This window comes from Rhamphochromis sp. 'chilingali' (assembly GCF_963969265.1).
Source record: "Rhamphochromis sp. 'chilingali' genome assembly, chromosome: 18".
In the NCBI taxonomy this organism is placed as follows: Eukaryota; Metazoa; Chordata; class Actinopteri; order Cichliformes; family Cichlidae; genus Rhamphochromis; species Rhamphochromis sp. 'chilingali'.
Window position 1 is genome coordinate 33,482,349 of NC_137945.1, and position 13,047 is coordinate 33,495,395.

At 40.4% G+C, this 13,047-nt stretch overlaps 1 protein-coding gene across 1 annotated transcript in view; it reads right to left on the minus strand.

Annotated features, from left to right (window-relative positions):
• Positions 1–1,240: 1,240 nt before the first annotated feature.
• The window catches only part of plppr4b (phospholipid phosphatase related 4b), a 46,670-nt gene continuing 34,863 nt past the window's right edge, over positions 1,241–13,047 (minus strand). Inside the window, exons 4-7 of the mRNA XM_080865669.1 lie at positions 11,331–11,526; positions 5,426–5,483; positions 4,073–4,246; positions 1,241–3,492 (exon numbers count right to left, since the gene is read on the minus strand). Coding sequence (XP_080721795.1) covers positions 1,795–3,492; positions 4,073–4,246; positions 5,426–5,483; positions 11,331–11,526 — 2,126 coding nt within the window. The 3' untranslated portion in view covers positions 1,241–1,794. The remainder of the gene's footprint in view (positions 3,493–4,072; positions 4,247–5,425; positions 5,484–11,330; positions 11,527–13,047) is intronic.

The window sequence follows — 13,047 nt, forward strand, 5'->3', positions numbered from 1 at the left end:
ACACCAGTATAGGCCCTGAGGCCCCGATGGTAAAAAAAAAACAACTACATTTCCGCAAAAATGACGTCACTTCCGGTTTCGGGCAGGTCATGGCGGACATGCGATAGTTCGCGCTGACGTCTGTTCCAACGTAGGAAGTGTTATGAACAGCTGATCGGATCGGCAAAGCGTGTTTCTGGAATATTATGTTTTTGTTGCTGCAAGTGCTTTTATGCAGTTTTTGCAAAGCTATATGTGGAAGGAAACTGTGACCGAGGACAAGCTGATGGCATAAGATGTAAGTACAACTCCTCCGGTTTCATATGCAAAAACAAATTATTGCGCTAGCTTACGTGGTTGCAGAGCTACCGGGATTTAAAAATAGTTAAGCAAAACAGAGCGTGCCCGCTCCGACCGGCTCTAAAGGGTTAAGGGCTTGTTGAGATTAAATAGAACAAGATAGAAAGCATTAAAACATGTTAAAAACACAAGAGCCTTAATAAATTCAGAGTAGTTTGGGCCCAGAAGCAGGATTCATCACGTCATCACTTAAAGACCAGATTTGTCTCTATCTGGTAACGAGACTGTAATTAAAATTACTTTTAGATGTGTTAAATGCAAAATAACCTCAGAAGTTATAATTCAAATTTTAACAAAGGGTACGTGACATTAAAATTATGGTGCAACACATGCTTTTACACTGCTATAGATCTGTGCCTGAAAATGCATAGGTTTTTTTCCCCTTGTTTTGCTAGGACATTATGGAGAAAGTGGACAGGAAAGCAGGTCGAGAGAAGGGACACGACATGCAGGAACCTGGAGCAGATTCAAACCCAGGCCTGTGCTGTAGCCTTTTAACATGTGGGCCACCTGCTGAAATGGGTGAGCAATTTAGGGACTGTAGACATGTTTTTTATATCCAAACTCTAGGTGCTGAATATTCTGTTACTTTATTGTGAACAAAAAGTTAAAGCGTTCCACTAAAAGCTACAAAGACAATTTAAATCATCCTGCCACGTAGGGAAGGAGACTTGAGGTTAATTGCACTGCCTTTTTAAAAATTTACTAATTACCTCTCAGTATAAAGAAGAAGATTTCACCAGTTTGCTGCCTTGTTGTGCTTAGATCTGGGACCCACGTGGAGGTCCAAATATAGGTAGAGGATATAAAGACAAAATTGGGGTTAACGATATACGTTGTACAGTAAACACTTATTTCAGTGCAAGTCACAGCATATTTGACGTCATAGCTACAGAAGGAATGCTAAGCACACTTATGGTTTAAACAGTGTTTTGTTGAATATGTGGAATTTGTACAGAAAAGAGACAGAATATAAAAGTTCTCTCTTTCACATGTCATTCTTTAACGCTTTATGAAATATTACATTTTGCATCTATTGGGATTTTACATTATGTCATGTAGTACGTGAACTGTTTTGGGGGGTGTAGCACCATACACAGTATTTACAGTTCAGAGAACGAAACATTGGTTTTACGGCTATGATACAAGTATTTTTAGTAGTCTGCTACACTTTCATTGTTTCTGCGCTACTTTTTTGTGGATGTTTTTATCCAAAACACTATAAAAAAGGTTCCACTGGCAGAGCATCTACATTACAATAGGGAGTGACCACAAAAGTACACAGTGATTTCTACAACACTTAAAAGGTTGTGCTTTAGTGTAAACACTTACAAAAATCATGCTGACTAAAACCCTTTCTTTTATTTTATTATCATATAGACATTGGCAGGTTGTAAATTTGGGGATTCCTTAAAAATATCGTTGCATCTCAGCAGTGCTCAGTTTTTTATTATTTTAGTCCTTGTAAACAGGAGTAATAGATGTTCCCTTGTAGAAAATATTCCGAGCATTATCTGGGCTGTTGGCTCTCTCTGGAATCAGGATGATGTTATTGACTTTTCTTTGTAGTGTGGACTCTCGACTTGAGGTGACTGAAGGGGTTTCTGAAGCACTCTCTCCACCTTCGCCACTGCCACCACCTCCTCCAGACCCAGAAGTGCTTCCATCACCTGGAGTTACCCTTATAGTAGAGAGGCCCTGTGGTTGAACCCTCTGCTCTGACTGCCCAGTTTTCTGCGTGTGAACTGTAATTATGGGTGGGGTGCTAATGGTGGCGGTGGTAGTAACAATGTGATTGGCACGCTTTCTGTCAATAGATCCTTCACGTATTGAGTCAGAGCTTTCTGAGTCTCTGTTCAGATCATTGAGCTCAAAAGACTGCCTCAAACACCCACTTGATGCTCCCCCTACACCAATCGTCTCTGTACCTCCACCAGCTCCAGTGCCGTGATCCAGGGATCGCCACCTCCATGTTCCGCTTCCATCTGTAGATGGAGCTTGGATCACTGGTCTGCTGTTTTCGGGGTGTGCTTCTACTCTGACAATTGCACCAGTGCTCCCTGAAATACTGCCTGATGTGCTGCCCAATGAGCTGGGCCCTGTGGTGTTGGTGGGGTCTTGATCAGTAAGTGCCCTGTAGTGAGCAGTGCCTTGGAAACTCCCTGTGTTGTTGCATGCCATGCTGCTTTCATCTAAGCTTTTGGAATGGGTCTGTAGAAGTCCCTGCTGTTTAGACATAGCAATCACTTGCATGATTCGAGGTTGGAGATTCTGCCCATTTTCATTAGTCCTGCAGGTTGCAGTCTTCTCTGCAGCTCTTTGCCAGGTAGCCTGGATAGTGCTGTTTGTTGTTGACATCCCCTCATTTCCTCCTCCGCCTCCCACTGTCCTGTCAGAGATGGCATAACTTTCATGACCTTCCTCTGGTATGTGGACCAGTTGAGAAGACCCAGGTCGAGGCTGCATGTTTATCCTAGCTCCTCCAGTGATACCACTACAGTTAGTGGGTAAAGTGGTACTAGCACCTGTGGCCAGTTTGGCCATATATGCATGGGCATCAAAACCACCATTCAGACCCATAGCAGATGGCTCAGAGCTTGATCGGAGCTCCATGCTGCCATGATGGTGTGGATGCTGGGAGGGCGGCCCTGATGACGAGTCTACAGACGAGGAGAATGAATCTGGGACCTGAAGAGAACACTTATGAGTGTTGTTCTTACTTTTCCATTGAGACAAAAGCTGCTTTGAGCGGCTAGAGTCCATGGAGGCATGGTGGAGGGTGGCAGCATGGCGCCTAGCTGCCTCTTCATATGCTGCCATAGCCTGTGGGGTGTGGACCCGAGGGAGAGTGTGACTAAAGGTCATCATGGCATCTTTGCTGTGGGGGCTGTGTGGGGATATCACTTCCACATCTGCACTAGAGCGCTTCAGGCTTCCATCGGGCCTCTGCTGCTGAAGACCTCGGTGAAGCAGACCCTCAGAATGGGAGATGGGGATGGTAGGCTCCCCAGATATGCTAGCTTTCATTTGCAGGTGGTTAAGGACAGCTTCCTGGCTAATATGTGGCAAGGAGCAAGGTGGGCAGTGCACAAGTGCAGGAGGACTGCTGCTGGTCTCCTCACTAGACTGAAAATTTCCAACTGCATACAATCCCTGGCAACAGAGAAACAGAGAAACACTTCTAGATTCTTTTACTTAAAACCTAATATAATATTAATATGATTTCATGCTTGATACCTGGATTCTGATTTTGGATAGGCTAGTGTAATTTGGGCAGGGCCTTGTAACTACAGTAATACTACCCTTTTTATTACAAGCGATTTCAAGTGTGTGTATAAATTAAGGAAAAACAGAAAATACTTCTCATGGGCCTTCAGGATGGGTCTATTGTTGAACTGGATGGATTCAGGTCCCTTAATCCCACCCATAACACTGTGAACAATTTAGTCGGTTCAATGCTTTATACTACATTGAAAGCGCCAGTCTTTCATGAGACTATTTGATTGAGTGCTTTGATGTGAGAAAAAATCCCACTGACTTTGGTGATTGTCTAACTCAATTTGAATCCAACTAAATCTCATACATACTGTACCTGATAAAATATCTAACCTTGATTTAAATTAAGTTGGTTGAAAACTTAAAAGCAGCCAACACATGTGTCTCCAAACATAAACTTTTATTATGATGAGAACATCTGTACCCATAGTGGCAAAAACCACATCTAATTCCATACCAGATAGACAGCAACAGCACCTCCAAGTAGAAAGCCCAGGTAGACGTCCATTGCGTGGTTCTTGTATTGAATAATCCTGGTCAAGCCACAAATGATGGCACTCATAATAAAAGAAAAGACGAGCAGGGGCTTAAGTAGCTTGGATGAGTCCGTCAGAGTGCTGTTGAAATACATCTGCAACATACGGCAAATACAATACTGGTTTTATTTATAGCCTTAAGCTTATTGGTTTTTGTCATATACGCTTAGGGAGGTAGCATACTGTGGATCTGTCTCAAAATACTACCATTTCCCCCAAACAATAAAAACAAATTTATGGAGTGCACATCTAAGGAATGAGCTGAAGCTACACTCAGCTGAAGCTGATACAATTGATTTTGAACAATTTCAGCACTTTGTACAATATGTCTCATTCACCAATATAAGTGCATTTTTCCTATGTCTAAATACAACAATTTTCACTTTTGCTGCTCAAAGCATCTTCCATGAGGAGTCTAAGGAGCTCGGAAAGAAAAGTGTCCGGACTTCTTTAAGTTTCCTTGAAGATGTTTCATCCGAGAAGCTTCTTCAGTTCTAAGAGCAACTGGTGTAAAGAGTCCCAGATTTAAGCTCCATGGGAGTGTCCCCCCACGAACGTCATGGACCCCCTAATGATTCTCTCCCTAATCACATGAGCCAAGGTGTGAAAATGGGTGTAGGTCACAATCAGCCAGGGTTTTGGGTGAGCTCATTGTGAAACCTAGCCCCACCCCATCTTGTGATTTCCTGAGGTCAAATGCTCTAGGATGTGTGCTGAGGGAAGGATCTCAAAACTGGATTATAGATGGCAGACAGTTGGTGTCGTAAACCACCGCCTCTGTTCAAAGATGGTCGCTCACAGAGGACATAGATGGCTTCTTTCACCCTTCTTTCAAACCATTGGTCTTCTCTGTCCAAAATGTGAACACTGGCGTCCTCAAAAGAGTGACCTTTGTCCTTTAGATGGACAGCTGAGTCTTGTCCCGTCGAGATGGACTCGACAGTCCATCTGCATCTAAAGGACCAAGGTCACTCTTTGTCCAGATCCTTTTCTTTTCAAGCTCCTTAAACTACGAAAACCTGGATGACTGAGAACCTTCACAGACATATTCCATGAGGAGAAAAACTCATTTTACATTTTAACTGAAAAGAAAGCCTGTTTGGTTCACAGAGGGTTGAGTTGTTTGTTATGTAACTGATAAAAAAAATAAGAAGATAAGTTGAATTTAAGTTTTTTTGTTAAGTCAAATAGACAACGGTATCCTAAGAAGTTGTGAGGGACTTCTGCTGTAACATTGGGGATTACCATTTGCACGAGCTCAAAACATCACTCACCGAAACATAGACGGCAGCAAAGGATGCCAGAGTAGCATGCTGTGATGGGAAGGATTTCCTGCAAGAGACAAAAGAACAAAAACAAATTCATCCAAGATTCACCTCAGCAGGAGAGCAGGAGGTAAAAAGAAACACAACTGGCCTGAGATATCAAAACCAAAATCCTACACACTATCTTAGGGACTAAATGACTGAACCAAAACTGAACCTCATTTCATGTGCTCTGTAACATTGCAGTCATATGTTTACTAATGAAACACATACAAGCATAGAGACAAGGCTTGCCTAAGGCTACTATTGTTGTAAACTGGCCTATATAAACAAAGCAGAACCAAATTAAGCTAGCGTTATAAACTGCAGAGTGCTACAGAAGGAAAGTGAATCTGTAGCTTAGTTTCTCACTTTGCTCCATCCATGACCTACTTATGACAGCTCCTGATATTAAAGCCTCATGCTAACTCCTGACTCTGCATGTGTGCACATTGGTAAGTGTTGGTGCATTTATGGAGCTGTATGATTTGTTTGTGTGTTCATCCTGAAAACATAGTTGCACAGTTGCAACATCTGTGGTGTCATGCAAATTGCATTAAGGGTTTGAAAACAGATAGCACAGCTTATGTCAGCACTAGAAGTGGGTCAACTCTAGTGCTGACATAACCATTATAATTATATCTGCATTAATCTCATTGTAACACAAGTGTTGCAATGTATGTCAGTTTAAAACTCAGGTTTCAATACAAAACGTAATAAATAATACAAAAGACATGCATAATATTTAAAGCTGGAGTGCAATAATCATTTGAAGCGTCCTTTAAACCAGTCGTAGTAGTAGCGTCCAAAAAGCACCTATTTGGCTCTTGGAACACATGCAGGAAGGAACAGACCACTGTCTCTCTCAGAGGGGGAAGAAGTCCAGTTGTAAACTCAGAACAACACATACAGCACATACACACAGTTGTGCTGCTTTAAAAAAAATTCTGTCAGATACAATATTAGAGAGATTAAATGTTTGTAATGTTCATTCTTTAAAATCTGTCTATTCACCATCTCTTCAGAGAAACTTGTCTCTTCTGCTTCAACTTTTGTATTTTCTTTCTAATTAACAATCAGAAAATCATACTTCAGCCTTAGGGGACATAAACGAAGAAAACCATGACATCTGAAAATAAAGTATTCTGTTAAAAACACATAACATCCTAGAAATTGTGTGGGTGTTTTTTTGTACATCTTTTGTACAAACAAGTATTTGTTCAAGTTACTTGATTACTGGTAATTGTAATCATGTTGATGACAAATTGATTTTTCCAGTTGGTTTTCCAAGTTAAATTGTTTTTTTCCCTTCTTGTATAATGACTAGGATATAATTTTTCTTGTCATTACTGCTCAGGGTAGTTCTCATGACATAAATGCTGCATTTTTGGGGGGAGTTATTCTCTTCTATACCAACTGGTCAGTAAGAAGTAGTGAGCCTGTTTTGAAAATGTAAGGAGTAGAAAGTATATATTTATGTTAAAATGTAGGGAGCAAAAGGAAAAACGTTTGTGTTTATTGTTCAGTTCTACAAATCAGATGTGACGAGACTGTGCACCCTTGTAATGTGAGGCCTCCCACTGCTATGTGGTGTCTATAGCTCAGGAGGCAGAGCAGGTCATCTACCTTATTAGAAGGTTAGTGGTTGGTAGTTCAATCCCTGCATGCTCCAGTCTGCATACCAAATGTCTTTGGCCAAGAAAATCACTACAAGTTGTTCTTTGGTGCATCCATCAGAGTATAAATCTTGCATAGAAAAAAGTGCTTGCATGAATGGGTGAATGAGAAAAAGTACTCAGGTGGAGTAGAAAAGCACTATATAAGAACCAATCCATTTATGCAGTGATACCCCTCCTAACATCTAAAATACTTCTAATTTTTTATAGCTGCATCTTAAAGGACTATGGTTGTCACATTACTAGATATTCAAACTTCATGCCAATGCCTAGGAAAATACTTGATACTTAATACCATTTTTGATACCACAGGGAAGATTATTACCACATCCTGCAACAACAGAAGTTATTATTAATTAGATTAAATTAAAAAGTATTTAATAAAAAATTATGTCAACAATTTCATTACAGGTTGTGAAGGTGAAATATATTCTAGAACAAGTTGAAATTATTTATTGCAGAAGAAGCACATTATGCAAATGGTAATAATGAATTTGTGTGGTATTACTTATGTTACAGTAAAGAGTGCATTGTGCATTCTTAAAGTCGTACATGTTGAATTGAACTGAGTATGTCGTCTGTTCAAAGCCTCTCCCAGTCAGTGCTGTTCTCCATGCTTGTCTCACTGTACATGATGTTATTAGCACTTTAAAGGTGATCATTTAGGACTCTAACAAGTTGATTTGTTTACATTTGGCTATCTTAATTTTTAAGTGAGATGTGCATTTTGAGTTTATACACTTAATGCATATAAGGCAACCGTTTCCTTTTGCAGTATTTTTGTGTGATGTGTTTTTCTGTGTTTTAATAAAAGGGGAACAAAGCACATTTAAGTCAACCTAAGATGATATTTGTTCATTTTCACATCGCCTTACTGAGGTAATGCGAAGTGAAACATGCTTCTTTTACTCCAAAGCACCGGAGCACTCAAAGCTTTACAGAACTTGCCTCATTCACCTATTAACACAAGCACTTTTTTCTATGGGTAAGGATAAGTATGGTATCAGAAATCATGACCAGAAAAGTCCAGGTTCCATCCATTTTAAGCATGTGAATTACAATGTCTTGTCTTACTTATATTGGAATAAGCATGTACAGATTCCAAAAAGAGGAGGTTGTATCTAATCTAATTTTTTGTCTTGTAATGATTAAACACAGAGTCAATACAGTACAAGTGTAGACAGGGCAGTCACTTGAGACTGTGAGACCAGACTGGCCAACCTGCGCGCTGCATGAATAGACTACAACAAAGCCTATGACTCAATGCCTCACACATGGATCCTGTAATGCCTTGAACTGTACAAGATCAACAGGAAGGGCCTTCATCAGGAGGATTGGGAAGTGGCGAACAAACTCAGCCAGATCATTACCAAGACTGGCTACGGATACCAAGTATGGAATGGTGGAGTGTGTTGTAGCAAATGCACTTAGCCAAGAAAATGGACAGGAACAATAATCTTCATATGAGACTTCAAAAAAAGGGTGTACAACACAAAAACCTGACATCAGAGCAAGATATATAATGGCTTCCCAAAAACTTTTCATTTTCTAGCTAAACCTGAGAACATTCCATCTCTACTGCAAAGGATTCTGGGAAATGCAGTTTTCACAATCTTTCACTACCTTACTGACCGATCACAGTATGCGAGAACTCAGGGCTGTGTGTCGGACAGGGTTGTCTGCAGTATGGGGGCCCCACAGGGAACGGTTCTGGCTCCGTTCCTCTTCACCATCTACACTGCAGACTTCTCTCACAACTCCACCCAGTGCTTCCTGCAGAAGTTCTCTGATGACTCTGCAATAGTTGGTCTCATCACTGATGAAAACTGACCTATGGCCTTGTGGACTGGTGTCAGCAGAACTACCTCCAGATCAACACTAGAAAAACCAAGGAGCTGGTGGTAGACTTCCACAGGCACAAACATCCTCCACTGCAACCACTGAACATACAAGGTACATTGAGACTGTGGACAGCTACAGGTACCTTGGTGTTGATCTCACCTAAACTTACAAATTATCATACCATTTTTAAACAAAACAAAGAGACAATTATTTTATCATCACTCATTCTTACAGACAAATATCGTCCAAAGCAACAATATTTTAAGGTCCATATCAGGTTAAAACTGTAATATTTCGGCATTACGTTCAGCCATCTTGGATGGACTTCCTCTATTTTTCTTTTTCCAAAGCACTTAAAACAATATTACACATCAGCCACTAGAGGGAGCTCTAGTGCAGTGTGCAAAACTGTATAATCCAGTGTAATTTATAAAAGGCAGAACATGGTACATTGTTAAAAAAAAAAAAGAATGCACCGGCCAGCTCAGCAACACCAAAAGACCATGATGACCACACAACATGACCTACTCAGTCAAGAAAAATTCTTTGGGTAGGGGAAATCAAGATTAACTTGTACTAGAAGGATGGTAAGAGAAAGGTATAGAGATGGAAAAGAACACTCATGATCTGAAGTATATCACAGCATTATTGCATGGGCATGTATGGTACAAGGTGGAACTGTTTCAGTAATGTTTCTTGATGATGTGACTGCTGATAGAAGTAGCAGAATGAGTTGTGAAGTGTACAGGCTCGTACTTTCTTCTCAGTTTCAGTCATATTCATATTGCAAAAACAGCTCAAGAGTTTCTTAAGGCAAAGAAAGTCATTCACCTGATCATAATTCAAACAAGCATGAAGATAAATCACAGGAAACACAGTATCGTGTGATATTTGTACTGTAGGTGGTCATTTAAGGTGGTCATTGGTGGGGCGATCGTGGCTCAAGAGTTGGGAGTTTGCCTTGTAACCGGAAGGTTGCTGGTTTGAGCCCCGGCTTGGACAGTCTCGGTCGTTGTGTCCTTGGGCAAGACACTTCACCCGTTGCCTACTGGTGGTGGTCAGCTACTACAATGTAGCTGCCATCACTGATGGGTGGATGACTGGATGTGTAAAGCGCTATGGGGTCCTTAGGGCTAGTAAAAGTGCTACACAAATACAGGCCATTGACTCTAAAGGTGTTTTATCCAGATCTAAAAAACAATCCATATTTAAAAGCTTTACTTTGAACATTTGATTTTGAAATATGTGACATGTATTGAAATGGCGATACATCTAAACAATTTGTGCAAAACTTGTGTTAAATCCTTTGATTTAAATCACAAGTCCACATTGTTGATGTAAAAGAGCCAAATGATAAAAGTCTTTCAGAGTGGTGACTTTGCCTGTGTTGCTATTAGCACAGCAGAAATGAAATCCAAACTGAATTTTCATTTGACTTATCTGTGTTTTCCCCTTTGTTCTTTTTTCCTGTTTTCATTAATGTCATGTGTATTGAATTCACTTGTTTCATACACTCTCTCCCTCCCTGGTGTGTAATTAGGCTGTTTTCCTTCCCTCATTCTCTTTAATTTTCTCATCTTGTCTCTTTCTGGCTCCCTGATCATCTTCCTCTCTCCAGTAGTTTGTTTCTTCTTCTAATGACCTACTTAGTTGCTTCGTGCTTTTCCTGGCATCATTGTCCAGCTTCTGAAGAAGCGTCATCATCCTTCCAGCATACTTTTGCAGAATTGATGATGCATGCAATTGAGTTATTCCCTATAATTTTCTTATAACGGTATTATTGTTGTAATTTGTTGTCATTATCTGTCTTGATGCATGCTCAGTCATCCAGGTAAGTAAGTCATTTTGGGATTGACACTGTTATTATTGTCATTGTTGGTCGTAGTTATTGATTGGGATTATTGGTGGTGATGTTTGGCTTGAACTATAATTATTATTATTGTCATAATTCTCTCCTAATTTGCATTAAACCTGGACTGAATAAAATTAACACCCTCACATTCACTGCACACATTCACAGTCCTGCTGGTATTATTTTTCTTACCAACTCTGTCTTGTCTGTAAGTTTTCCAATCTATCCCTGCTCTGTTCTTTATGTGATATACTTCATAATAATATTAAAAAGAAAAAGCCTTTTTTTCTCTGTTTTATAAGACAATTGTCTTATATTCCCCTCTAAGAGTGCTAATGTACTTTATAGCTAGTGATATAAAGCATCACAAAGAATCACGTTAAATGATTTTTCTTGACTACAAAACTGATCCACTCTTAATTTGTGTGTCGTTTGCGTGAAAGTGTTCAGAATCCAAGTCTTTCAGTGTAAAGTGGAGCATATCGAGTGTTTTTTCTTTCCTTACCTGCCCTGGTTGATTGCTGCAGGGTCACTCCCTGAGCAAATATCTTCCATTATGTATGGGTTCTGTTCACAGCTGACATTTAGGGTGGTGTAATTGGGTTTACACACAGTTAGGAAATATGGTGTTGGGTATCCAGTCATCAGTTGGAGGACGTCTGTGATGAGGGCCGTGGCACAAAGACCGAACGCATGAACTCCTGAGGATAGATGGTGAGATATGTGCTTACCAAGAGGAAAAAGAGTGAGAATATCAGATTTTACAATGTTTAGTTTAAATTGTATGGTTGTATTATTTAGACAAAATAATGTATCGCGGTATAGTCTGACGCTGGATCACTTCACAATCCAGTCCAGTTTAACTCAGCTCAGTTTTTCAATGGTTGCTCTCAACGCCGCACGAATTGTCCAACAATTAATAATAGCAAAAATGAAGGAGGGTAAAATGACGATGAATAATAAATTAACTACACAATTGAGGCTGCAGTCGACAAACAACTTTGCCATAAAATTACCGTGAAGTGTTGTATTATGTATTATATTTTCTTTGTGTGAGTGAGAGAGTATTTATGTGGCCGTGTCATGGATCGCTGTGTGGCAGGCAGGAGGAGGACCCAAAATGCAAAACTCACAGACACGGGGATGAACTCAAAAATTACAGCTTTAATGCTGGAGAGGCAGAATGTAGGAAATACAAAACTAAACTGGGAAAACTAAATACAAAGCTCGCCAAGAAACACAGGGAAGAACACACACAACATGAGGGAAAACGCGACACAGAACTGAGGGAGACGCAGACATAAATACACAGAGGGTTAACGAGGGAAGTGGGAGCACACGGGGAACACAGGTGACACTGATAATAATCACGGGACATGGCAGGAGTGAACACAACACTGACGGTAGAGGTGAAACAGGAAGTACAGAGGTTCAGACAGGAGGAGAGAGAGCACGGGGAGAACACCAACATAACGGGCAGGGGAGACACGGAATAAACACGAAAGGGGACGAGGGCTCATGAATACACAGAGGGGCACACAGGGGGTGAGAGTCACAAAGGGAAAGCACTCAGGGAACAACACAACAGGGCAACTCAGGAAACAGAACCTAAACAGGGAACAAAATACAAACATACAAGAAAACTAAGAACACTGGGCCCACATGGCCCAGGACCATGACAGGTCGGATTTATTAAGTGAAGCAAATAGTGTGACACTGCAATGTGGATGATGTGCTAATTTATAAAGTGGATGTATTTGGATGATTTACCATTTGGATGATTTACCATGTAGTAATGACCAAACCAAAAATGGTTTAAAAACAAAGTTTGTGTTTGTTACTTTTGGGTAATGCTGGAATTATATGATTTTGGTTTAGCACTGTGGATGAATGCATCGTCTTTAGAGACTGAATCAGTTTTAATATCCAATGCTAATAAAGCAAAACCAAAACGAAAAGCATGAATCCATTGAGATAATAGTAATTTTACTGTTAGCAGATAAAATGCACACATAGAGGTGGCTGTGGCTCAGAGAGGGTAGAGCAGGTCTGCTAATCAGAGGTTTGATGGTTTGATTCCTTGCTGCTCCACTCGGAATGCCCAAGTACCCTTGGGCACCTCCCAATGTATCGAGAGTGTGCGTAAAATAATTATAAAGCACTTGATGGCATAGAATAAAAAAACGGCATGTATATGAATAAATTGGGGAGTCTTGTAAAAT